Raw genomic sequence first — 27,740 nt, forward strand, 5'->3', positions numbered from 1 at the left:
TCCTCTTACTGTAAAACTAAGCCTCTTTTTTGCCAAAGTATGGATCAGAATGAGTGTTTACTGATGAACACAACTTCGATTATGGATAAGAACCTTATTTGAGCAAAGACTTTCAGTCCCACACCTTTATTCATGGACAACAGTATAACGTGTGTAAATCTCTGACATAATTTAAGATCTTGTCTTTTTACCTTTTGCTTTCTATAGAATCACTTACCTTTTATTTGCATTTGTCATAACTTATGAGCGTCAGTAAAGAGGGGCCACAGAACTTTAAGTCCTAGTAGGACACACTCAAGCATGCTTAGTATGCGTACTATGTGAGTTTAGTATTGATTTACAACATAGCACTAAAACAATACTGATGCTTGCAGGCTGTAACACATTTATGTCAAGGTTGTACATAGATGTTACAATGGGCTCCGAGAGTGAGAGTTGTTTTCTCAGACAGAGAGGACATAGAGAATAATGTTATCAACCTTTTATTTACACAAATAATACATAGGTGACACACTGGTCATTGCTTATCCTACAGTTACTAACAGTTATTGCTTGTATTACATGAATCACAAGTATTTAGGATTATAGTGTGTGCTAACAAGTACTTGAATACTTCCGATGTTTTGGGAAATCCATTATGTACGCGCTTATAGTGTAGTTTCACAGTCTTTGAAAGTAAAAGACGATAAATCCTGTTATTAACCTTGGACACTTGAATATAAGGGAATCACTGTGAAGGCTCCTGCAGAACATTGGTAACATTAGGTAAGCATTAATTCCAGATGGTCTCATTTCTATAACAGTATTGGTTTTGACCCACAGGGAGTAAAACACTGCAGAGAATGAATAACAATGCTATACAATATGCTAACTCCAGTCTAAAACAACTGTGGAATATCAACAAAAGACAACCGTAATTAAAAACAGCACATAGCACAGAATACATTCCATGGCTGGAAGAATTAGGCCTGGCATAGCTGCTGAGTCCTGGAATGATTTTCCTTTCACTTCATTTTAACGCCTCCCAAAAGCACTTTCCAATCCATGCAAGTTGCCTATTTGATCAAACACCACCAGAAGAACCTGTGAACTGAATAAAGTAACCATACTGTTTGTATAGTACAGACAATAAGTCTTAGGTCAACATGCCTGCATGTTGTGTGGTAAAGTACATTTTAGCGTCATATTTTTAAGAGCTGTACAAAATTAAAAGCGAGTGTAAACACGAGGTCAAAAGAAATGTTCCTATTGGTCATCAGCAGGGACACAATGGCACAGGTGAGTTTCAACCAGCTAAAACATTTCTGTAAGAAAAAAATTGGATTGTCAATCTCTACAATCACCATCCATACAAATCAATTTGACAGACTACAACAGCAGAGATTCCACACTGTGAATACAGAGCTAATGTGCACAGTGACAGTACAGACGAAATATTAAAGTAAAACAAATAATACAAGGAAATTTAAATTAAGTTCCAAAAGGAATGACATAGTTGTTTGTCTATCACCAAGGGTTTGTTGTACAGACACAGCAGGTAAGAATGTTTAGTAAACAGAAAACACATGCTGAAGGAAATGACTTTCGTCATGGTGATGCGGTTTTCCTGTTTACAAGTTATGGGTTCCCCCTGGTGGCCAAACTGTGCATCTTCTCAGTAAACCAGCCAGCCATGGCTGGTTTCACTCTCTTCTCCTGAACAAAACAATACATTAACCATTTATGGAAAAGTCTGTGTTCCTGTCTTTCTATACTTCAGTAGAGAAGAGAAGGCTTTGACGTTTGCTGTCAGGTGTTGGAATGCTCTCAAGCTGAAGGAAATACAGCAGGACTTGCACCTACAGAGATACAAGAGGAGTGATTACATCAACATGTTACACAGGTGATCCTGACATCAATATGAGTTTCATCACTATCCTGACACTGCCTTACCTGAGACATGACCTCCAGAGACCAGCTGTCATTCATGGAGATTGGCTGTGTGCTGTTCACTGAGATTTTGCTGTCTTTCTCTGAGGGCCGAAGCAATGTGGGGCCAAAGACTGTGGCCAGGTTGTGCAAAGACATCTTATTGATGCACTCATTTTCAGTCACCCTGTGGAAGTGTAGAAAATAAATATTGCAAGAACCCTAAAACTCTCTGAAAATGCACAATAATGTTGAATGAGCTGTACACGCAGCAGCTGCTGCAGTAGTCACACACTAATCTTTTGTAATTGTGAAAACTTTTACCTCCTCAGGTGGTCCAGGAGGAAGAGGAAGGTGGCCAGGTTGGGCTCTGGGAGAGACATCAGCAGGTTGAGCATGCAGCTCTCCTTGGCAACAGTGTCAGACAGAGCTGCGGGGTAACAGGCAAAGTGATGTGTGTCACAAGCTACTTTGGTGTCACAATTCTGTTTATATCATGTACTCCTGGGTGCTGATGATGGAGAGTCGACTCACCAATGCCTCCAGCAAAGTTGGGGTACAGCTCGTCAGTGAAAAGAGGCTCTGGCAGCTCACGGAAATACAGCTTCAGTGTACCAGCAATGGCGTTTACATCCATCTCCCTCATCATCAACGCCACATCTTTGTTATCTGCAAAGATGAACAGACACATAGCGAGGAATGCAAAGAGGAAGTGGAGCTATGAGGTCTCATATATGAGTCATTCATGTAGTGGTCCATTTCTGAATATTGGTGATCATGTGGCTATTGAAGAAAAGAGGAGAAACTGATTGATTGCAGGTGACTCACTGCGTTTCTGAATGACCACAGAGCTGGAAACTTGTAAACTCACTTGAATCAAATGCAGCTTTCAGTGCTTGGATGTCCGTTGCCACTCCAGAGACTCTGTAGATTCCCACCTCGTCCATCCCTCGTCGCTCGATCTCCTCCACACACTGCCGCGCAATAAGGGGAACCTTGGAGCGCTCACGCCTGGAGAGTTGCACGCAAACGGTGATTAAAGGCTCCACTGGTAGCACTCTCTAATCTCCATACATAATCATCCAATTTACCGTCATATGTATATAATTAGTTTAAAAACAGCCTGTACTATTGTTAGTGTCTCTCAAAATGGAAATCCCATTTCCCATAAGCTCTGTTGTTTTATGTTACAAAGACGATGCTCCTAATTGTCTCTCAGTTCAAACTTACTCTGGAAATCACATCAGCTAGTGAGATACTGTAAATATGTTTAATCACTGACAATCCAGTAACGTATCAGAAACTCACTTTGTTACTGCGTTGATTTTTACTCCAAAGACGCCGGACTGTTTCCGTGATGGCATTCGCTTCAGGCTGAACTCTCTGCTAGTGAACTTCATCGAGAGCTTCACCTCAATCTGAAACAGACAGGAAGCACGTCACAGAGCGCTCGTATCTGTAACCTTACTGTTTGTACAACCCTTGACATTTTGTGTACTTAAATGAGCCATGTGTCTCTGCGGACGATTCCACACTGACCCCATTCATGGTGATGACGGTCCTCTGCCAGTCTTTACCCTGCAATGTCTGTGGATCCAACTGGAAGACATAAAATAGAATATACCATTATACCGTGTTATATGTACAGTATATACAGGGTCTATCTATCTATCTATCTATCTATCTATCTATCTATCTATCCGACTGATAATTTGTGGGTGTGTGAATAAGTTCACATAAGTTCATCCTCATAAAAGCTCTGAAGTCTTTGAAGAGACCACAGATAATGAGTGTGAGCGTGCTGCATTCAGCTGTGGGCGACATGAAAAGACGAGTCACAACAAAGAAAGTAACATGGCTGCAAGACATTCCTGCTTATTGAATTGAAAGCGAGAAAATGTCTTTTTGACCTTTGACCTTAAGGCGGTTTTCCCTTTGTGTGAATGTTGGATGTCGGTGCAAAGACAAAGACTTTTCAAAGCATTTTGATTCTAACAGTCTGACACCAAAAGCTAGGGTTTTCAATTTAAAAACACACATATCCAGAGGAATAAGAATTATACTTGACAGTGCATTCAGCCATCCATCCACCCAGACATAATCATAAACTCCATATGGTCATGTAGTGTTACCTCATGTCACTGATCTGGTTTAATCACCTGACTAATACCAAACCGTCAGCCTTTATTTACCACAATCTGGCACATCGTGTCCTCACCGCCAAACTCTCTGCTCAGCCAACATGGCAGCTGTCCTTTCACCCAGCAAATGACCAGGTCTCATCCCAATAATCCTTTGTTCGGCGAAAATCAATGTCTTACATAATACGTAACAACAACAAATACAAAGTAACCACAATGTGTGTTTGTGAGTCTGAAACGAGCCACAAACACAATACAGAGTAGAACTGGTTCAGGATCTGCTTCATGTATTCAATCATTTGGGGTTTTGAACTGCAGTTCTGTGAGCTTGTTATTGATGTTATTTCTAGCATTTTCGAGACTAAACAATTAACAGCTAACAAAAGGAATCCAGTCCAGTTTCCGCATCTTTACCTTCTGTCTGAGCAGACTGCTGCGAACTCTGTCCCACAAACGAGCTCCTGATCTGGGGCTTTTCCTCTGAGCTGTGTCTCCCTCCTCCTCCAGACCTCCTGTGGTCTGATCCACACTCTCCTCACTGGGTTTGATCTCATTCATTCTTTCTGGTATAAATCTCTCTTGATACTTAATCACTTTCACTTAAAGACACCAACAAACAAACTCTGCTCTGCTCTCCACACATCCCATAGCTCCACCTTCTCAACCACTAAACTAACAGGAGCAGCAGGTCCCTCTTCCATGAAAAGCAGCCATTCCATTCATCATAACTCCTGAAGAACGTCAAGGAACTTCATCATCATCAGGTTCACGTCCTAGCTGGTTGGCTCCCAGCTGGTTGGATCCCCGCTCCCTTCACTCAGCGTGTGTGAACAAAGCCATGCAGCCCACTGACCACGCTGCCTCTGTGTTGTTCTCCTCCCAAATGGATTTAGGGATTAACTCCTGAGAATCCACTGCTACCCTCATTACTGTTGTGCTGCTCACTGTGAGTATCTGCTGCTGGATTGCTGCTTGACTTAACGTCTACCCAAGATCCTCTAGGGCCAATGATTGATCTGGACTGGGCTTTTAACATTAGAGCTGGCACGTGACTTGCTACCGACATACCTGGGACCTCGAAACTAACAAAATCAATGCAGTAACCTACAAACTGAATGAAACAAGTCTTTGCCTTGAGAAGCTCCTCTATGTGCAAAGCTTTGTCCTCTTCTCTCACACAGCAGGACTAGATGCCAGCACCATTCGGCTCCTTTTCTATGAGACTCTGTGGTGTTTTGACCTACCTGAACAGCAGGGGACTCCCCCCTACGGTTGCTCTCTCTCTTCTCTCTCTCTCTCTCTCTCTCTCTCTCTCTCTCTCTCTCTCTCTCTCTCATTCTGTCATATCTTGGGTCAGTGCCCAGAGCTTGGTTTGGTTATCCTAAAGACTAATCCTCCCTCTGTGACAGCACCCAATCAGAGGTCAAGCTGAAATGACCTCAACAGCTCAGGGTCCCTCAAGGCAGGATTAGGCAAAAAAGCTCGCTCACTCACTCACTCACTCTCTTACTCACTCACTCACTCACTCTCTCACTCTCTTACTCATTCACTCACTCACGCATTCACTCACTCACTCACTTCTGTCAGGTGATCAGAATCGTCAGAGTGAGTGTTAATGGAATTTGGGATTACACTCGCTTTTAACAGTCAATGCAAATCCCGATTTTTAGCAACATAAAGCATCTGTATGAGACATTTTGTGTTACCCGGAATTCTTTTAGATTAATCTACAAACTACAAATGTTTGCTTCGTCCGTTCGTACCTTTATCTGTGCTTTGGCCATGATCCTGTCCATGATCTCTCCATCCTCTTTGCTCTGCCTGGTCTTGCTGCAACACTTCTCATAGCAGAGCAGCCGCAGCGTCTGAGAGCCCTCCAGTTCAATCTCAAACTCCTGACAGGGAAACAATGAACACCAACGATTCCATGTCAATGTACAACTTCTAACCTGCAGGTTTCAATCAGCTTTTTAAACGCTGCTCTGATTTATTGCCTTCATATATCAGTAGATATTGCGGATGGGTCGGGTGGTTCTGTTTCACACGGACCTCATTCCAGTTGGGCTCTGTAGAGTCTCTGTAGACTCGTGTTTTGGCTTTGTTGACAAAGTAGCCAAAGGAATCCACCTCCAGAGAGCAGTACACGTCTATGGGCACAAGAAGAAGCAGTTATAACATCTAAATAAAAACGATAAACCACAAAGCTATTTTTTAAACCTTTTCCGGACAGAAACAACAGAGGGTGGAGCGTACAGTATCATGTCATAGATCTAAATACATTTGCTTTGCTCTTTGTTGTTGTGAGGGAGATGAGCAGGCATTTATTTGAGATTTGAGGTGGAGTGAACACAGCGTTCCCTCTAATCCGCCGTGTTCCTCTGCAGCTGCCCTCCCAGCTGACGGCCAGACAGCAGATGAGAGCAGGCAGATACAGAGGAAGCACGCCCCGCTAAACTACAACTATAAGAAACAGCATTTAAGGTCAGAAAGGGGAAACAAAGGACTCACTTGAGCTCTGTTTGAGCCCCGACGCAGAGTGGACGATGACGTTCAGGAAACCGTACAGACCCGGAGATTCATCATCTGTGGAATTAAACAAAAAACCTTTAGTAGACATCAAAGAGAGTGTGTTGACTAAAGGGGTTTATACATAAAGATATTTCAATTAATAACACAACTTTAACTTGGGTATAAAGAATACAATACTTCAATACAGTTTTTCCACATTTGATTAGGTGATTATTATTAGAAAATTCCAATCAATACTAGTGAAGCATAAAAATCCCCAAAAAGAAAGTGAATATGTTGTAAAGAATATAAATTAAATATCAACATGGAATAAGAGTCAGAATTAGAAAAGAATGAGCTTAATCTGCTAAGAACAACCTCATAGTGTCATCAAAACAGCTGCTTTCAATAGTGCCTCACCTTCTTTACTCATGGTCATTGGAATGGTGTGGACGGTCTGAAGCTTCACACACGAGTTGGTGAGCATCTGCAGCTCCAGAGACGTCAGAGAGAAGCTTTTGAAACCTGCAGGGCACAACCACAGTAAAAGCATCATTGCACCAAACTCTTTGCTGCGGTTGCTGTGATACTAAAGCCGTGAGGCCAGAAGACTCACACTTCTTCTGTTGCTCGCGGATTATCTCCCTCCACTCGGCCCGCTCGTAGTCAGACGAGATCAGGAAGGTAAAACTCTGAAAGATCAAGCATTTCATGTCAACATGTGATGTGTTGATATTCCAGTAGAGGGCAGCAGAACTCACAATGATTATTAGGAGTAACAGTTGTGATCAGTGGACTGGGTTGATACTAAAAGAATGGAAATCCCAGCTGCTCCTTCCAGTGTCAGTGACTCACTTTGCCGTTTCTGTTGGCCACTCTGAACGCCATGCTGGGTGACATGAGGAGCAGCATTGACTCCTGCTCCGACAGCTTCTTCCTCAGCCGTTCCATGATTTTGGCTCCTTTGGTGGTCCTCTGCAGACACACAAACAAACAGAATGAAACTGATGCAGGAATATTGAAGGCTGTATCCTGACAATATCAGGCAGTGATGTCATTTTGGAGATATTAGGCTTCACTTACAGGGTCCATAGGCCTGTGAATGGACCCAAAGATAGAAGTTATGCACAGAATAATATCCCCTGGATTGCCCAATAGAATTGTGTAATGCTCTAATGATCACCTCCTAAAATCTATGTATTTCTTTCCTTTCTGCAGCGACCTGCATGTATATCTCCACAACATTCTCTCAGCTGCTTCATGTAACAACATCAAACTAGCTGATGTGAGAAAGCACAGAGTAGATACAGACGTTCCAAGGTGAAATGTTGCAGGAAAACACTTTCTGAGGCAATGGTGAACTTATTTGTATCCACCTACATTCAGACGCTTTAACAGAACAGCACATGTAAAAGCCTTGGAGAGGTTCACACACTCCCCCTCAGGTGATTTCTCACCTTTTCTCTTTGGATCTCATTTTTGATTTGGGAGATTCTAATCTTCATGGCGTCAATCTCCTCCTCTTGGACCAGGGGGATGGGGGTGGACTCGCAGCCCTCGATGGTCTGGAAGGTCACATCAGCCAGTGGGATGTACCACTTACAGTCATACTGCTGCCCTTTCCTATTGAACAACAGGAGAGATAGCCCAGTGTTTTATGTTCCACAACAGCCCCAACAGGAACTCGGGGTCACGTCCGGTCACAGGTCTGCAGCTCTCGCTCCAGCCTGACGTGGACCCAGACTCACCCTGCAGTCTGTTTCTTCAGCTTGGTGCAGAGCAGCAGGTCGGTGAAGAGGAAGACGTGACGAAGTTTCCTGGAACCTTCGACCAGCTCCACCATGAAGCGATCCCTCAACAGCTGACGGTTCTGCCAACAGGAAACAAAAGTACATTTCTGGCTTCACACACACACTGTAAGACAGCATTTACTCACAAAATTAGAGGGATTCTGACCCAATTTAAAACCAAATGTAAAAATAGACAGAGCGGTGCATAGTGTCCAACAAATGGCAAGGATTTTGGATTGTCCTCCCTGGGTGGGTGTGATGACCTGGGAACACCTGAGGATCTACCAGGAAAGGCTGGAGGATGTGAACATGTGGGCTACTTTGGTTGGCATGTTGCCTCCATCAGATGAACAGATGGGTGGATATAGTGTAAATACAATAAATCTCCAGCGATAGTAGATTTATGTATGTTTTTGAATATCGAAAAATCAAGGACATTATATTATTATTTCTAATTGTTTTCCCAAGATAACAACTTCTCAAGATCTCGCTTTGCGAAGATCTAAATTGTTCCTCTGCTTTCGATAAACAGTCTTTGTGGCTCGTCCATACTGAGGTCACAGATGGATGTGATGACATGTGATCTTCCTGTGTGCATCTATAATCCTCCGCTGTTGTTTATAACGATGCTTATACCCTCTGGGCCAAGGCTGCTTACTCATGGGAGACAGCAACCACAGTGCCTCAAGAACAAGTAAAGCACAGAGGAAAGTTCTTCCTGTTCTGTTCTCTATGTGGGTTTGTTGTCATTTAAAGTCAGTCAAATATGTCTGGTGTCCCGGTTTCAAAGAGGTGCCAGTCTTACATCCGCACATTGTTTGTTTTTTTAACCACAACTACTCAATATTCCAAAGGAAACCCAGGGTTGTGATCCTGCTGCCCAGTGGGCTCAGTGTGGGGAGGGAAGCGTTCATGCTTAGCCTCCTGCTGAGCGCCGAGGCATGTAGAAGGAGTGAAGCTAAACAAACTCCTGGGATAAAATGGTTGTGATAATTACAGGCGCCTCCGATGCAAAACATCAACAATGACTGCAAATTTAGCAGAGAGCTGTTTAAATAGAAAACAAACTCATATTTCAGTCTGGTTCTCATGTGTATCCAGCCATCTCTTTGTGGGATTTTAAACTTCCCAGACGAGCTGTGGTAGGATGTTCCCAGAATGTTCTTTAATTTACTTGGCATAATGAGCCGGTCTGGTGGGCAGGTCCACTTCCCAGGAAAAATAGAGGAAGTTCTCAGTCAGGTCAGCTGAATCAGATCTGGATGTTGTGTGTTGCCAGGACGGGGGGTCAGGAAGCACGGTAAGCCGGTGCACACCCAGAGCAGCAGCCAGTTGATAAAGCGCATTTCTGGGAAGCCACATTGACCCTGGCAGGGAAGGATGGGAGTGAACTAGGAGGTGAGCGGCGGGTTTTCCTGGTTTGCAGCAAGACCCTCTGCGCGGGCGTTTGCAGGACGTTGTCTCAAGCTTCCTCTGCTCTCCTTCACGGCTGAAGCAGACAGGCTGAGGTGACTCAGTAATGCTGTGACTCACTTCAGGTTCACTGCAGCTTCCAGAGAACTTGGGATCAAAGATTTTACTGTCAGTGTTCCTGAATCCCATAAAACTGCTGTCTAACAAAGAACGAAATTGAGAGTAAGGGGAAACAAAATAATTTAGGTTTAGTATGCTGGACAATTCATTTATCTATCATCTAGATTCTAGGAAACTTTCTGACAGCCATGACACCAGCTGTCACTATGGGCTCTACACCATGTGTATGAATACGCAGCACTTTGATCACATCTAGGAATCTGCTGAGTTTGTAAGTAGGCTTTGGTCTTGGTCAATTAGTACATTTACAGTAGAGATTTAGAGGCAGAAAAATAACATATTTGAGTGTGAATATAATCAGCTGAACTTTCAATACTGAGGGTGAAACTCATGGAAATTGTTCCAGTAAAACAAACCCATCAGTCTCAAACTGCCTTGGAAGATTCTTCTTAATCGCTCTTTTACTTCTGGAACGTGGCTGACAGCAAAAACCTGACCAATGAAACACGCTCTAGCATTTCGGGGGAGGGGGCTTTAAAGTGAATGTTTCACATTGGACCCTAAATTAAATTTATATGTCTCATTTTATTCAATTTCAATCACAAGTATTTTGGTAGTTCACTTTAACTATTTTATTTGGATTTTGTAGCAGAATTAGATATTGGCACATTTATTGATCAGTTTTTTGATAGTATCTGGCGAGTGTATTTAATCGCTTAAATGATTATTTTAATTAAGTCCTGTATGTGACTCTTTTATGTATTCAGCAGATATTATTATTAGCAGATAATAATAGCATAGTGCATGAATCAGTGTGTCACACTGACCTCTCCCTTCTTTACTGTCATGGACTGTCTGCGTGGGGTGATTTCTTCATTAATACTGGACAAGAAGTTTTGGGAGATTCGCAGGGCGTCCAGTAGTAGTGTGTAGTCTGGGTGGCTGGAGGGTGTGTGCTTCAACAAGTCCTAGAGAGAAGAACCAGGACAGATCAATCAGTGATCAATTCTTTCACGGAAACAGTCACAGTGATACGAGAGACAGACGGACTCACATGCAGAACCAGCGTGCTGCGCGTCACTCTGTCCACAGGTTTGTAGAGAAGAGCTGAGGAGGAGGAGGAATCACAGAGTCACATCTCAGCTGCTTAACATATATACGTACAGTATGTTTTCATTATGGCGTGTTGACTTTTGATTTCACTCCTCACTTACTTTCCAGTGAATTTTTAGCAGACTGATCTTTACAGTCCTTTGTGCTTTTGACTTTGAGATTCTGGCAGAGCAAAGGAGAAAGATGATAAAAGAGGGATTAAAGAGAAAAGTGCTGCCATTAAATCAGAGCAACGTAGCACGATTAAAACAATCAGCAGCTCTGTGAAGAGCCACGCAGCTCTGCACGGTGAGTCTGCTCATACTGCCCTGTCATCACTTGGGCAGGGCAGCTGTGCAACATCAAACGCTCCGCAGCCGGCGTCCTGCTGCGTGCGGCCTGATGACATACCTCAGATATCTGCGCAAACTGCGTGTTTGCCTGGCAGCATTTGTCTGCTGTCTCCACAGCAACCTGGTAGTTATCCACAAAGGCTCGGTACACGCCGAGCTGGCTGGCCTGCCAAGCACAAGCACAGATTAGATCCTCAACACGTTCACATGCACTCAATGCTCAATATTGATCAGTACTGCAATTATGAAGTAAGAAGTATACATGGACAGAAAAAAAGGATTCTGTTCTCCCGGTATGTAAGAAACAGACTCTCCTCATACTGTGAGTAGGCTCATTACAGTATGAGGAGCATATTTCCTTTGAGGAAAAGTATCTATCTATATATATTGTATTTACATGGCTATTAAAACTTCAATTAAACTGCGATTAAAGCAATAAATTGTAAATTGATTTATTAATTTCCTCAAAAGCTTCATAGTGCGATTACACAATGCATAGCGTATCCTTGGCGAAAAGTAGAATCCTAATCAATGGATACAGCTTCATCCCATTTTTGTATAGATTATAATACCGACAAATGTAAAGGCAGGGTATGATGTGCTGGAATAATTCCATTTCCAATCACTTAATCTCGGTCTGTTACACAGAAAAAGTGATTTATGTTTTTGATTGATTGATTTCAGGTCAGTTGCATTATGGGACATTTGTGACATTTGGGGGGGGGGGGAACAGATTAACAGCCTTAATCAAGGTACAATGGAAGTTTCACAGTGCATGTTAAGGCACCAAGTGTGTGTGTGTGTGTGTTGTGTTCAAGCAGATTTGGCACGAATAAAAGAAGAACAAGAGGATTTAATGCAATTCAGTGTGTGTGAGGGTGAGAAATGGAGAAAGCTAGAGAGGAGGGAAAACACTTACTCAGATGACTATATATAAAACTGTGTGTGTGTGTGTGTGTGTGTGTGTGTGTGTGTGTGTGTGTGTGTGTGTTTTTCTTCCAGCAGTGAAACGGTGAGGTAGCTGTTGGAGTCAGCAGCCTCCTATAGAGCGTTTTGTTCTCCTTTACAAGCAGTCATGTGGTAAAGCCGAGCTTTTATCTGGCCGGGAGATGACTCCAGGCAGTCCGCTCACACGTGCACTGCAGCTTCCACCCAGCAGTACTGAGAGGGAAACACTCCTTCAAAGTCTCCCTGCTTAAACAGCATTAAGGATCTCCACGTTTCAGGAGAGCTGTATTAAAGCCTCTGAAAGAACCTGACTTGACTAACAGTGCTGTGTTTGATCAGAAACCAACTAATGTGCTAGATGATGATAATGTAAGAAAAAAGGATGATGTAGCACCTTGATATGCCTCTTAACTGGCCTGGGCTGATTTAGAGATTCTCTTTATCATTTTCAAAGCCCTGAATGTTTTAACCCCATCATCTACCTACACTAAGAACAGGCCTATGAGACCTTTCTGCTCCAGCCCCGTCACTATGGAAAGGGAAATGTAACTTTATGAGGAGGATTTTTGAGGTTGTTTTGGAGGCACAATATGGCACAATAAGGGGAAAGATTTATTTCACCCAAAGATGAAGGGACTTTATCTCAGTTTAGACGATCTTCTTTTTCTAACAGTCATAAAACTCATATGAAGCGAGGTGGCAGCCATGACGACAACTCACAGTCTTGAGTCGCTCTGAACTTTGAACTTGTTAAGTTGTAAACACTGACCTCCACGACCTCATGTGTCAGGATCAGAATATATCAATCAACCCCTGTAAAGCTATAATTGACACGACTGCTGGATGACGTATATGTAGTTTGATGCATTCTGGTGTGATTGTAGTTATTCAAAGGTGGAACTTAACTGTCTTTGAAGGTTACTTGAGAGAAACATTTGATCAAACACACACCTGTACAAAGTGGTTTAACTGCTTTTCATGTTGCTTAATCACACTCCTGCTTGTTGATTCTGCTTTGGTGGTTTCTGTTGTGTTCAGGCAGAAAAACTGGTTTATATTGCTTCATGATCAAAGCTGAAGACGCTCTTGAACTCTGCTGCTTTCCTCAAGATCAAACTTGACTGCTCTACAACCCAACATCGATTAATTTATACCACAAATAAACAAAAGCAGATCCCTTTCGCTCTTATCGGCCTCAACTGGCTGTTAACATGTACAGGCACATTTTTTTTGTCTTGGAATTCTAACTGGATTAGGTGTGTTGTCCCAGCAGCGGGAGGCAGATACAAGTTGACATGAGCATTTTCACGCCCTTGTCGGTCAACCGCTGCTTTAGCAATTTTTCAATAATCTAGGGCATACCAGTCTCTGGAAGAGGTCGCCCACGCACTGCTGATGGCTCCAGTCCTGTACTCGGGGCAGCAGGGCATCATAGAAGTCTTTGTGGATTTCATGAAGCTCCGGCACCTTGAAGAAGATGGTCTCGATCTGCTGGATGGTCAGCATGGGTTGAGACGTCGTGGCCGCGGCTCTCAGGGGCTTCATGGGCTGAAAGACATCATCAACAGCCACACATCAGTCCAAATGTGGAACCTTGAGTTATAGTCTGTACAATGTGGAACAGCAACGACTAATTATGTTCCTGTCATAAATCCTGAAACGAGTCAACTGTCAAAACAAGTCGAAATAAACTGAAACAAGCAGGATTTTCTCACACACTTGTTTACAGTAAGGCCTCACAAATAAGAAGGCTGTGGGTTCCAATCCTGTGTGTGTGTATGTGTGTGTGTGTGTGTGTGTGTGTGTGTGTGTGTGTGTGTGTGTGTGTGTGTGTGTGTGTGTGTGGGTTTCCTCCAGGAGCCCCGGTTTCCTCCCACAGTCTAAACACATGGAGGTGATGCTGATATGGGGAAACTATTTTTAAGTATACAAAAGTTACACAATGTTGTCAACTATATGTGTTGCAACTAACAAAGGAGATGATTTAGTCTGTGTGTGTGTGTGTTTGTTTTAAGTAACACGTACAATCAAAAGAGCCTCCAGATGACTCAGGTAGGTCTCCTCACTGGCCAGGATCCCAGACAGAACCCACTTCCTCATTTCCAGCCCTTTTTCCTGATCCAGCTCCACCTGGAAGAAGAGTCACACATGAGGGAAGAGGGGAGAGAACCCCAGAGGCTCTGTAGGTCATTCTCTCCTACGTCAGGCTCACGTTGATAGATTTGTGAGGAGATTTGATCTTTCCTAACCTCCGCGTGCACACCTCGGCTAAGAACCCACTATGGCTATTGTTCTTGTGGGATTAAGACAGAGCAGATTTGATTAAAGTCTGTGGGAGTTTGAGATTCCGAGAGGCCTGGGATGAAGCCTCTCGGCCTCTTAAGGAAGATAAATGTGTTTCCAGCCCAAGAGTTTGTTATTCCAAACAGGTCAAAGACATCAGTCATCCTGCTGTCACGTCTGTAAGAAACCCAGGGAGCATCGAGCTTCGCTATTATCCTGGATAGACTGTAAAAAAAAGCAGTAAGCAGAGAATGAGGACGCCCCCCCCCCTCCCCCCGCCCTTGGTTTAGTGTTTGAAGATCACCGAGTGTACACATCAGAGGATAAGAATACCACAGATAGAGGGATGTCTCAGCAGAGGGGGAGGGGCGTGGCTGCTCTCTTTAACATGTGTTTGGATGCATGTGCGGAGCCCTTTCAGAAACGCCCTGCTGCTCTGGCTAAAGCGTTCCCATCTGCGAGCTCCCTGGTGCACTCGGTGTGTTTTACAGTTGACCTCTGGGCACCTCAGCAGGAGCAGCTGTTTGAATGCCTTGCTCAAGGACACTCCTCCCCCCTCGTAGATTTATTTTTATTTCTTATGGAAAATATTGAGGAAAAGTTTTGATCTCCAGTTTTGAGATTTGTTCAACTTGCCCCATGACTCGAAAACTTCTGATCACATGCGGAGTGCTTTCAAACATACATTTGTCAGTATGTGTACATGCACATTAGAATTATATTCCGGTTGAGGCAATAAATCAATTTTTTGTAAACACCATAATGTCACTGAATCAGATTAATCTTATTCCACGTAACACAACTATATCGTGCAACTGTAAGGAGATTCACTGAGGCATGTTGAGAGTAAACTATCTCTACATATATTTACTACTCCTATTCAGATTATGCAACAAGTCATGTATATTCTGCCTGTCTATATGTCATACCCGCATTGTAGCTTTTACAGTAAACTAATGTATTGAGTTAACTAAAGTACTGCGTGCATGTAAACATACAAACAAATCACACATCCAAACACTTAGTGCGCCTATTCAGAGTTGGTGACTTAAGTGGGTGCATAAGTAGGCAATAAAAGGAAACAAAAACATTAAAGTTTTCAACACAGAAGAGAAACCACAGCTGGAAAATGTGAGAGGACAGTGAGAGAGGAGGAAGGAGCTGGGCTGCAGCCGATGGATGAAGATGAAGGAGAGAGCTGCATGGCGGGAGTTGAACCGGCAAACCTTACCGACAGCGTGGACTCCAGAGAGCCGGAGGACTGCGTGTCTCGGCTGCTCCGGCTCTTAGAGCGGAGCCGTGGAGAAGGCGAATGGGAGCTGCTGAAGGCTAGAGGGTCATGCGGGGCCTTGTGGTCCTCTGAGGCGTCCAAGTCATAGCCGTATGATGGAGGGGTGTCAGTGTAAGGAGCATCTGTCAGAACAAAAGACGCATGGAGTTATCAAACCATTTAGTGATGTAGTTATGAGGGAAACGGCACAGACGGCTGCAACAGTACCTGCATTATGGCTGTGTACTAATGGGTGAAATGAAGATTAAAGTGGCCACTCAAACGATTTAGGAGAATCTGATATCAAAAGGTTATTAAGACGATGATATTTCATGAGTCACTGCAATGCTGCAGAGGCTAAATGATGGAAGCAAGAACATTTACAACACAAATACAGAGGCTTTGGATAAAATAACCCCATGTACATACTGTATTTGTTTTATATTCTGTAATTTTTGTTTAGAGATTGTTGTCCTTTGTGTTTTTCTGTTATGATTGTTCCATTGCACTGCATGATACTGAGTCCGCCCGAGTGCGTGTTAAACCAGATGTTGAGCCAGAAACTAAAAGAGAGAGATGAGAGAAAACAACACCGTGTAACATCAGCGTTCCCTTTTATTACGTTTATTATACGAGTCAGCTGACATGAAAACAAAAACCAGGATGTTGTGTCTTTTACTGCCATTATAGTTTTGTATATAAAATCCTCTACAGCCTTCACAAACCTGTAACATGTGCTCCGAATGTTACCTGGCATTACAGCTGTTGCTAAATCATTTACTGTAATATTGCGTAACAGCAATCATAAACATCAGCAACTTTATCATGTTGTGTTATCTATTTCCTCAATTCCTGTGTACCTGGTGATGAGTCCTTATCACAGTGCATTTACAGTAAATGCAGGTTTTACAGAAGCGAGAAGAAGAGTTTCCGCCTTAACCTGGTTTTGTGTATTCACCTGAACACAAACCTGCAGCTAAATAAGCACGAAAAATGTCCAGGAGCAGAAAGTCCCACTTCACACCCTGTTGCTATCACATACATGGAAAACAAGAGGAGCATGTGTGACATATAAGATGTTACTCATCCCTTTGACTCCAGACTTTATGAACTCTTTGTACCAGAGGATCAACAGGCTCTTCATCCTGCAATTACTGTCCGCCGCCCCTGACTCACCAGCAGCCACCATTATTATAACCATGATGACTGCTGTCAGATATGCCACCGCCTGTGAGACGCAGTCGCAATTTCAGACAGCAGCAATAAAAAAGCCTGCTGTGTTTGTCTACTGTGGGTCTGGTATGTTCTGAGGAGGCTACGGTTTACGAGGCTGGTTTCACCTCTGCTGGAAAACAGGAAGGAGAGGATTCCGGAAACTTGTGGGAAAATAAAGCCCCCCCCGCCCCCCTCCCCCACAGCGAGACTGACAGGACGACGTCCACAGAGGCCACGACAAAGGACTCAAACAAAGCCAGAGTGCCCTGCCGAACAAGCGAGAAAGGGAGATGGACAGAGAGGAACAGAGAAAGAGAGAGAGAGAGAGAGAGAGAGCCGTATTGAGGATGAGGCGACTGCAAGCCAAACAGCTTCACAGCACAGGGGAAGTCCATGTGAAAGGCCACTCTGTGTTCCAGAGAGATTATACATCAACGGCGGCACTGGATGAATAACACATCCTCTCTGCGACAGCAGCCTGGGACACACGTGCACACACGCACGCACACACATGTGCACGTGCACACACACACAGACACTATCTGCATCTAGTAGAAAAGGAAACTGTCACACCTTTAAAACACACTAGAGGAGGATCTAAAACACATTCCACAGTCTCATATACCAGGTCATATGTGTTTTTATTGGGTTGCAGAACACACAGAGGGGTCATTTGATCATGGCAGTGTGAGATAGAGCAGCATATCACCATGAGTGCTCAGTAAAACTGTTGTTTTACCAATCACACAGAGCGTCAGAGAGGAAGCATCCAGGCAGGTCTGTCCGGAAAATTCAGCAATTCATCAGCTTCGTAGCGGAAACAGGCTTTCTGTTCGAGGTCATCTGTTCACAACATCCCTCTCCCTATCGCGCGCACACACACACACACACACACACACACACACACACACACACACACACACACACCTCATCCACTATCATTACTGCCATGTAGGCCTCGCTGCTATTGTATATGTATGTGTTTTGACGGTTTGGGGTGCATTTTCTTGAAGGTTTGTGATTGTGTCTTGCATCTGTGTTGTTTTCTACCCATTCATACACTGCTGGCAGGTTCATACCATGCATACCATCCATGTCTTGCTCAACAACACTTTCACAGGCACTCTAGGAGGAGCCCAGAGTAGAACCAGGAAACTCCTAATCATCTTGATGACCGCTTTACTAACTCAAACCCCAGAAACGTAGCTCAAAATGGTAAGTCGGCTTCTCAAAGCAGCTATGGCTGTGAGCACCAAAGCTGATTTGGCTTTGGACTTCATTTGACTGCATTCCAACAGGCCTTTAGTTTATGGAAGTCACGCCCAGATTTGTGTTTTAATACACTGTCTTTACTTTCCCACACTGACACAAACACACCTAATACAAGAACTAAGAATAGAACCCAGGTATATAAAAGGACATGGCCAAACAATGTGTTCCCATCTTTCTAGTCCCCTTATGGAGAATAATAAGTCACCATGAACCTGTTCCTTCCTCCAGCATGAAGACCACGCGCATGCTCAGAGAGAGTTTCACTCACACACACTGCAGCCGTTAATCCTAATCTACAGACACACACACTGACCAACAGACAGGAGCCGACAGATCTGTGCTGCTAGGACAGATTCCAAGCAACAAACGTTCACTACTGCAGGATAGAAAGAGATGGTTACACTTTCACTATGTAGATGACAGCATCTTTCTTTTTTCCTTTAATTTCTGCTTTTTCAATTTAAAAGACTATTTTATGCTCTTGACTTATTCAGATTTGAACATATTTAGATGCGTTGCTTTTATCTTAAACAAACAAAATGTAATTAATTTATTTTTATATGAAATAATTAATACATGTATTTATTTTATTTCCTATTTTTTGAACTCATCATCATAGTATTTAATTTTTTCTCCATAATCTTCTGCTTTATTATCTTGAATTATTTATATAAACAATTATAATTATACATAAGACTTCACTGACTTGTGTCAAAAGCACCAAGATCTATTTACGATGATTGTTTAATTCTGTTTTTGTGTAAGAAAGTTTGTGTTTGTTTTGCTCTATCGGTTTGCTGTGACCTTCTTCTTTTACATTGTCAGCTATGGACATTGTTAATACAGACAGAGATGAGCTCACTGCTGCATCTGGAACAAACCAAGAGGAGGAAGTTGTCCAGACATCTATCAGAGTGATGGCGTTTGATCCCCATGTGCCCATTTGATCACCGTCACTGTTAAATGTACAATAGAAAATCAATTCTGGTCAATTTATCGCAAGATATTAAACAACATTTCCCCAAAATAAAGATCAAAGAGCATATAAGTGTATTGATTCTGCCCGGAAAGGGTAAGAACTGGATATTTACAGCTCATAGTTTATCACTTTACCATTGAGAAAAAACTCAACCCTGCCTCGGCCGGCACAATGACTAATGAATATGTTAAAATAGCTCAGTGTTGAGAGTATTGATGTAAAACAAAGTGGAAGAATCATAGTGCAGTTATGGCTCCCCACTGTGACTTATTGACCACACATGATGGGGAGATTTTACATCACATGGTCCTAAAAATAAGCACCTCATAGCATCGATTCAGCACAGAATGGGCTGGAAGTGCGATTTTACCATACATAATGGACCACTTCACTGTTGAGTAAAGGGACAGTGAAGGACAACCTTCCTGTCGCCTCTCTAATGGGAGTATAGATCTGAAGAGAAGTTGCACCTTTGGAAAGCGCAGCAGAAGTTGCCAAAGTGAGATGTTAAAAGCTTAGCACCATTTTACGGCTCCAGCAAATGGATTCTCCTCCTGACTGTGCCGTCACTGGGGAGATGGTGGTCACAGAGCAGGAGGGCGTCTCTCTCACGCTGGACGTGGTGACCCTGGCCTGTGTTTCCTCACCTCATAGCAAGTGGAAAAATCAAGATTTATCTGTCATCCACTTTACAGAGACACTTTGGTGACATTCGGGTCATCAGAATACAAAGAGTATACTTGAATCCCACCAGTGGTGAGGAGGGCTTTTCTGCTGCTTCAGCCTACAGTATGTAGTGCTCATGTATCCCAGCCACTCACAGCCTGTCACCAGCAGGGTGGCCATCAGTTCAACAAGTATCAATCTCATAATCTAACTGTGCCAGTTGCAATGAGATCCAACATGAAGACAGTGTGTTTGCTGTCAAAACGTCTGCCAGCTCAATATCATCACTTCCTGGGCCACTTGACGTGTCAGCTGGAGTTGGAGTCATTTTAAACCTCAGAGCCCGTAGAGCCTGTGAGGCCCACCGCTACTTGACTATGATGTGCTGAGGGGGAACCTAAAATTAGTGGCAGTCACTGCGCAGTGTAGGTCAGAACCGGGCCGCCCAGCCCAGCACACCTACTAATCAGTGTTAAAATAGCTCAGGGTGGTCAGACTGCTGCGTGTAACGTGCTACATAAGGGAATCAAGAGAATCAAAGCCAGATAATTACTCCAGGCTGTGACCTTAATAGATACAAACACAGACATAAGCGCAAACTGGTGAGACAAAGATTAGCTTTAGTCGTACAACAATTCTAATACTTATTTATATCAAATTACTTCTCTAGGAGGGCTATAAATTACACTGAGGTCTGGACAGGCTTGAGCTCACAACCTCAGTAGTTATATAGACGTCTAACCTGCAGTCACACAGAGATGCTATTGGTGGACATTGATGAAGGGAGTCTGGTGTGTAGTGGGTCAGTGTAGAACAGATAATGCAGGTCCACCAAATCCCACTGACCTTCAGGTATAATCAAATAATCATTTTCATGTCTGAATATCATTAAATATTAACCTCATGTGATTGGCTGAGTCATAATCTGCCAAGCAACACAGGTTATTACGTAGAGGTTGGTTAAGGAAAATGCTGTCATTGTTTAGATTTTTATTGTTGAATCACATTTTCTTCAGCTTCTTTATTTCAACAACCAAATATAGACACAAGCATGAATCTGGTCTCTGTGTTTATTTTTGAGGGCTTTTGCAGACCTCATTCTTGCACAGCCACCAAACCATTCTAACATTTGTCTGAAACAAACTCTGCTGACCGGTGACACAATAAGCTCTGTGGGTCAGGCAGTTGTGAAGTTGAACTCATACAACACTTTACATTTCATTAGCTGTTTCCCCCCCACACCCCACAAGCAGCTGAGACATTCCATAAACACTTGGCCTGCCAGGCAGCAGCACAGAGCAGCACAGAGAGCCCTTTGAGTGTGGCCAGGGAGGGGAGCCCAGGGAAGACAGGAGCAGAGGGCTGAGGCTGAGCACGAGGGGGGATTACTGAGCCGGGGGATGCCTGCAGGCTCATAAACATGTCAACCAGCTCTTCTCTTTAGGCATGAAGGCCTATCTATGGGAGCATGTAGGTTAGTATGTGACTAGAGAGACTATCCGGGTGAGATGTTCTACTCTGTGTTTTGTTCAAATTTCGCAGCAGTGTGAACAAAAAGTCTATTCATCCTTTTAAATGTAAGAGCAGCTGGCGATGCCTGGCCTGCTGTAATGATGTGCTGCCAGCTCTCCACCACTTTACCCACTGCACCACGCAGAAGAACAGGTGTCTTACACACACACACACACACACACACACACACACACACACACACACACACACACACACACAAATGCAAAGATTGTTACCCTTAACTTTTGCCAGCACTTCCTCTTGTAAGTCTACATTTACTGTAGACGAGAAGCAAATGTTGAATTCCACAGCTTCCTCTCCCACTAAACCTCAGATGTTGGTATCCAGGTACAATGACAGGTCTGTCTGTGCTTCCTTGAGGGACCTCAAATATGCATGAGTCTGCGGGAGGAGCGTGGACCAGCGCTGCTTTGACTCCTGCTGAGGCAAGCACATAGTGGTAACCTCTGGAGCAAGGCCAGACGTTCAGACAGGCTTCATCACCTTTCAGTGAGTCAGACACTTTCTATTAGTGTCAAAGCCATCAAGCACAGACTCGTCTGCGTGGTGAAACTGTGTGAGGAGATTGATTTTAGTTCTGAGATTCGCCAAGGAACATTAAAGGATTCGATCAACAATGAAAACATTTTATCTCAGTTTTTACAGAAATCCTTTTTTCTTGGCTGTCCAAAACGACTTCTCCGCCGTTTGTGTACTGGTCATCTGAGACAACATGAGCTCCAGCCGGAGGCTTTTCATGTTTCGGAAGTGGTGACAGCCTGGAGCAGCCCGGGGATGAACTCCCGGTCTAGTGACTTGGTCAAGGGCAATGGCAGGATTAATGGCAACATTAATCCAACACATGTTTTTATGGTGGGAGAACCTGGAGTACCTGAATAAAACCTGCGGAGAACCCTTTCTGACAGGCTCACAACTTTTATCACCCCTTATGTGTGGGCTGATACAAGTTCTGCTAAAACCGTTTTCGAACGGATTATTATGAAACTAATGGGAGATTTATTCTCCTTAACCTCCTTTCCACGTGCACTTGTCCTCCCCCCTCTGTAATACATTAAACATGGGACACCCAGCCCTACTTCAGCCTTGGTAAACGATCTGGCCACAGGCATGTCACTGTCATGATGATAACTAATTATGTCAAAACAGACTCTTCAGAGAATTGGCCTCCTTAAAGGCCCACAGCTAATCAGCAGCTCTATTCACAGCCAGGCTTGACAATTGGCCTACATAACCAGAAACCAGGAGACGACGCTCGTTTTCTATTCATAGGAAGAAGCCTCTTGAGATGTGTCAATACTAGACGGACCATTTTACCAGGGAAACATGGAGCCATGCCGCTGGACAAGCACAGGTTTGTATGAGGAAGCGGTCAGTAGGTGCATCTAATTCTGGGACGTCCGTTTTCCCACAGCAGCAGCAGCAGTGTCCGCGTCACTTCTCGGTCTGCAGAAGCGTTCAACTATTCCATGACACAGTGTGTAACATAAACAAAACACCAAATATAGGAGTCCAGACAGTCAGATTTAGGTAGAAAAATGGATGAGAGTCCTGGTCCAATGCTTTGCTAAATGGAGCACAATGCTTCAGTGGAGATTAAATTAGTTTTACTAGGCTGATTTAAAAGATTTTAGTAAATGCTGTAGTGTTTTATGACAAATACAACCAGTGTACTTTCCAGCTGCTCCCTAAAAGTTACCGACCACAACAGAGAGTTTATGGCCAGACGTGCCTAAAACACACTCCCTGTCCTAAGCTTCAATCTGCAATGTGCACAGTAGCGCACATTACGACATCACAAAATAAATCCAGATTTCTGTTAATCTGCAAAGCAAAGTCCACATGAAGCAGCTGTGCTGTTACCTCAGGAACAAGTCTCCTTTGGAACCAAAACCACGCCTCAGTGCTCAGACACGTCAAGACATTTAAGCCACTTTAATATTCAAGCAATGAAAACACACTTTTCCTTCTTGGGAGAAACAGTTTCCGTCTTTGCAAACTCTCATTATAATTCTGCGCTATAAAAAGCAGAGTGGCTGTGCTAAGAGTGAAAAATGGGGAATGCAGAAACAACACATGACAATGTTGTGCTACGAATGCAGCAGTGGAACCACGCAGACCCACACTGGATGGAGTTACGCATTTCAGTCAGCCGAGCACCGTGCTATCTTACACTTCATGCTGATTATATCTGCTTGTTCCTCACATGCTTTATGTCTTACAAAACAACAGGCTATTCTGTTCATTTGCCTAATCTACTCCACGGCAGAAAAGGTTTTAGTCCAGCAGTTTACAGCTTCCATTCATTGCAGGGTTTACACTTGATCCCAGTCTTGTCCAGCTAAAATGCTACAGTAAAAAGACACGTCCTTGTGTCTCCTTCACTTTGACAAATGCTCTCAGGGAGGAACACACTCCCTCCTCTCCTTCTGTCCTTGGCAGTACCAAGTTGCCCAGACTGCTCTCCTTATCCCACTTAACATTGTTATATTGTTAACATGTCAATACACATTCTCCATGAGCGATTCTCCTATTGTGTTCACACATAACAACAGGAAACATTGATGGCAGACATTTTGATTGGAAGCTGCGTGACACACTTTAAGCCCCTCGATCCTCTTTTTGAGTGAGCTGTCAGGGCTTTTTCCTACTCGCCTCCCATAACAAAGAGCCTCCCTAAATTTATCACGCTAGAAAACCCCCTTTAAGTTAATTACTCTGCACCAAGGACAACGCTGATGTGTGCTGACACGAAAACACTCAGGGAGGACAGGGCCTAGAGACTGGGAGGCCTAGGGGCACGGCGCCGTCTCTGCCCGAGCATCTCTGCAAGAGCACTAGAGCACTCAGTGGGCAAAGAGCAGGCGGGAGCAAAAAGAGATGGTGGGCCCGCTCACAAAGGATAAAGAAAGAAAGGCAACCACTCCTCAAAGATGTGGAAAAAAAACAGAGCTTCAAGTGCATCATCTCCATCTAAACCCTGCCATGGGAGTTTTAGCTGTTACAGACTGAGATCTGATGTCATGAATAGTTCTGATCGTGAAAACTTCCCAAAAGCAACTTGAACGACAACTTAATCTTTATTAGTTTATGAGATATTACTGGAAATGAAATGTGAGAGGCGCTGCTCTGGATGGAGCTCTGTAGTTATTGATGATATATTAAACAGCTTGTGCTTTATTGAATCAGCTCTATCCAGGCAGCTGGCTGTGCCTGGATAATTATAGCTCCTATCTGATCATAGTAATCCAGAGCTAATGGCAGCCAGTGAAAGTTTTGGTTTAGTCTGAATGGTTGTTTATGGCCTACAAATAATGGTAAGAAAGATATTTTTGAGATCGAACTGGAAAGCTGTTAAAATATTGCTTGTCCTGTGATTCACCTCTCCACAAAATTTCACAAACATCTGTCCATAAGCTTTTCAGATATCTTGATACCACACACAAACAAAGTTACCAATATAACCTCTTAGAATGAGGAACTAATGCATAATTTGACACAGAAAACAGATCTGGTGCAATTGTGACGGATGAAGAAATAAATCCTCATAAAGGGGATGAGAGAGTAACCCTGGCTTTGTCTGCTCTCATAACTTGACCCTGCTCTCACATCTATCTCCTTCTTCTCCTGCTCTTCTATGCTGTGTGAAATGTACACGTTTGACAATGCTTTCTATTACTTCACTGTATTAAGTACAACTTAATATAATTTTAATGATAAAAAAAAAGACTGTAAAAACTGTATGAAAATGAAGTGCACAATAATCCTGCCTGCATAAAATATTTTAGGGCGGATTAGGTTTATCAGGCCAAAATATTAGGACTTCATTAAAGAGATTGCAAGAGCATTTTACACATGACTGCAAAGGTCTGGATCAAGGTCAGACATAACAAGCACAGACAACTTTCAGATCAGGATTACAGTGGGAGTGTGTGATGTATGACTTTATAAATCATATCTTTACCCATCCAGAAAGTGAGCTCTCTCTAACTCTAGACATGAAATGAGGACAGAACATCTGTGTTACACTGTGTGCCTTACCCAAATCACCTTGAACACTGTTGTCATGAGAGGTCCTACTGGATGTGGTGGAGTCCCCGTCACTGGGCCAGATCTGGCCTGTTTTACGGACTCCGATGATGGCGGCCTCAGAAACTACCACCTGCTGCTTCAGGCGTTTCTTAGACAGCGGTGTGGGGGGGCTGCTGCTGTCAAAGGATTGCTGGGAATGCTGGGAGGGTGAGCGACTTTTGTCCCTGTACATTGGAAAAGTGGTGGGACTGGGAGAGACGTGGCTGGACTGCCCTGAAGAGAAGTCCTCCTCACTAGATGTTAGGTTCTCGTTAGAGCTACAGTCTGGTGTGTAGCCCCCTCCTACATCATCAAAGCTGCCTGGAGAGTAGGAGCGCCTTGGCCAGGTGAGGGGTGGGTCCTCCTCTACGCTGTGGTCCCTGATGTGGATGACTCTGGTATCAGCATCCGGCATCATTCCCCCAACATACACACTGGTGTAAGGCTGACAGTCTGCTGGCTGTCGCTCCAGCTTTCCCCCAGTTGATCGATTTACACTCTCTTTGAGGGAGTGTGGGTTGAACTCTATTTCATCATATGACCCATTGTAGCTGCAGCTCCCCTCAGTGGATTTGCCTTTCTGGAAAGACTTGCTGATGTCCCCCATGACAGCTGACAGGTTACCTGGAACAGAGTGCAGGGACCTCTTACGTTCCATCTGCATGGCCTGGCACCCAAGTGTGCTGATCCTATCTGAAACTTCACGATCGTTAACTTTGACCAGCCCTCGGTCATGATGGTACTCCATGTTCACATAAAAGGGCTTCTCCTGACCTCCCATCACTGACAACCCTCGGCTCTCCCCGGCTGTGTGAGAGTTGGCTCTCTTAATGCGCTCAAAGTTGGATCTTAGAGCTGCAACTGAGCCGGAGCCCACTGGGTAATCAGGACTTTCTGACTCCTGGCAGACAGATGGCACCCCACCCTGCTGTTTGGATGGAGAAGCACTGTCCCCTTCTCCTTCTGGGTGCTGTTTACACCTTGCTGTCTTGCCAAGTCCTTCTTGTTGCTGCCGCTCCTCTGATGCCTCATCTATGTGGGACATCTGGCTGTCTCCCTCATTTGTCTGGGGTGCCCTTTTAAAGCCCCAGCGGTGGCCATCATATGATTTTTTCTCCTTAGCAAGAAGTGTCTGCAGGTAGATCATCCGAAAGCGCTCCTTGTTCACTTCCTTCTCCATGTGCCTGATAGATGTCTTGCATTTGTCAAGCTCCTGTTCAATATCTCCTAATGAGTTTAAGTCCATGCACGGGGGATCAGACTCAGGGAACTGGGCTCTCCATGCCTCCACAAACCCAACCGGTTCAACCATTGTTGTTGCTCTGATGGAACAAAACTCAATCTGCTAACGCGAACATTTCTAACGCATAAACTGTGTATAACTCCCTATAACATACAACGTCCATGGTGCTACGTTTAAGGAAACGTGTTTTGCAGGAAAAAATAACCTTCTGCTTAGTTACTCACAAACAAGTGAAATCCGACTGAGGCGAGATCGCAGGTTCCAGTCTTTTATTCCGTTTGATAAAGTCGGGTAAAAACGACGTTATCCTGGTTTATTTGAGCTTTGTCCGCACTTTGTCTCTTGTTGTGTTTGAATGTTCTCAGATGATCCTCTGTGTTCCTGTGGACCTTGTTGTCAGACTGACTCGTAGCTCTCCGTGTTTGGCTGATCGTCAGCGTTAAAACCCCTGATAGGAGGGGCTACGTGGAAGTGATTTTGGCTTCTGTTCAAAGAATAACTCCGATTTCAAAAATACAATATCTGATAAATACAAAACAAAACACAATATTGCGAGTAAAGCTGGAAACACCGAGTGGGATTTCACTAACATGTCCGTGTTTCTGAGGATATGTGGAAAAGGCGACCGCTGCTTCAAATTATAGTCATGTAATGATGGAACTAAAGAGACTATGTAGAAGACGCAAACAACGTCCAACCGGGAAGTAACACGAAGTTCCAACGTATTTGCTGAGGGTGAATATACTGGAAGGAGAAAGGAGGGAACGAAGAAACCCGAGGTCCAGGTTTCCCAAAAACAGTCCTTTGTTGGCGGCTCTTCTTTACCATCTAAGCTAAAATTGTAGTTATTAATCCTGAAATATGTTAGTTTTCACTTGTTTCGTTGTTAGCTTAAACACCTGCCCGTATGTTCTGTTCTGCAAACAGCCCTTCCAAAG

At 43.8% G+C, this 27,740-nt stretch overlaps 1 protein-coding gene across 2 annotated transcripts; it reads right to left on the bottom strand.

Annotated features, from left to right (window-relative positions):
* Positions 1-469: 469 nt before the first annotated feature.
* LOC143011698 (breakpoint cluster region protein) lies at positions 470-27,732 on the bottom strand. Of its 2 annotated transcripts, none has more exons than XM_076164668.1 (23): positions 25,539-27,732; positions 15,788-15,969; positions 14,299-14,403; positions 13,636-13,821; positions 11,384-11,491; positions 11,095-11,155; positions 10,935-10,987; positions 10,708-10,848; positions 8,306-8,427; positions 8,015-8,180; positions 7,413-7,532; positions 7,174-7,249; positions 6,978-7,082; positions 6,558-6,632; positions 6,099-6,196; positions 5,813-5,944; positions 3,448-3,507; positions 3,217-3,326; positions 2,780-2,919; positions 2,443-2,577; positions 2,233-2,338; positions 1,933-2,095; positions 470-1,838 (listed from the first exon to the last, which is right to left on the bottom strand). In XM_076164668.1, the coding sequence occupies exons 1-23, from the start codon at positions 26,869-26,871 to the stop codon at positions 1,749-1,751; spliced, it is 3,867 nt and encodes a 1,288-aa protein (XP_076020783.1). In that variant the 5' UTR covers positions 26,872-27,732; the 3' UTR covers positions 470-1,748. The 2 variants fall into 2 exon arrangements, with proteins under 2 accessions (XP_076020783.1, XP_076020782.1); XM_076164667.1 differs by having other exon boundaries at positions 25,530-27,732.
* Positions 27,733-27,740: the final 8 nt, after the last annotated feature.

Source organism: Genypterus blacodes, unplaced genomic scaffold (genome assembly GCF_046128005.1).
Source record: "Genypterus blacodes isolate CSIRO-AG114 ecotype Tasmania unplaced genomic scaffold, CSIRO-AGI_Gbla_v1 ptg000138l_1, whole genome shotgun sequence".
Taxonomy (NCBI): domain Eukaryota; kingdom Metazoa; phylum Chordata; class Actinopteri; order Ophidiiformes; family Ophidiidae; genus Genypterus; species Genypterus blacodes.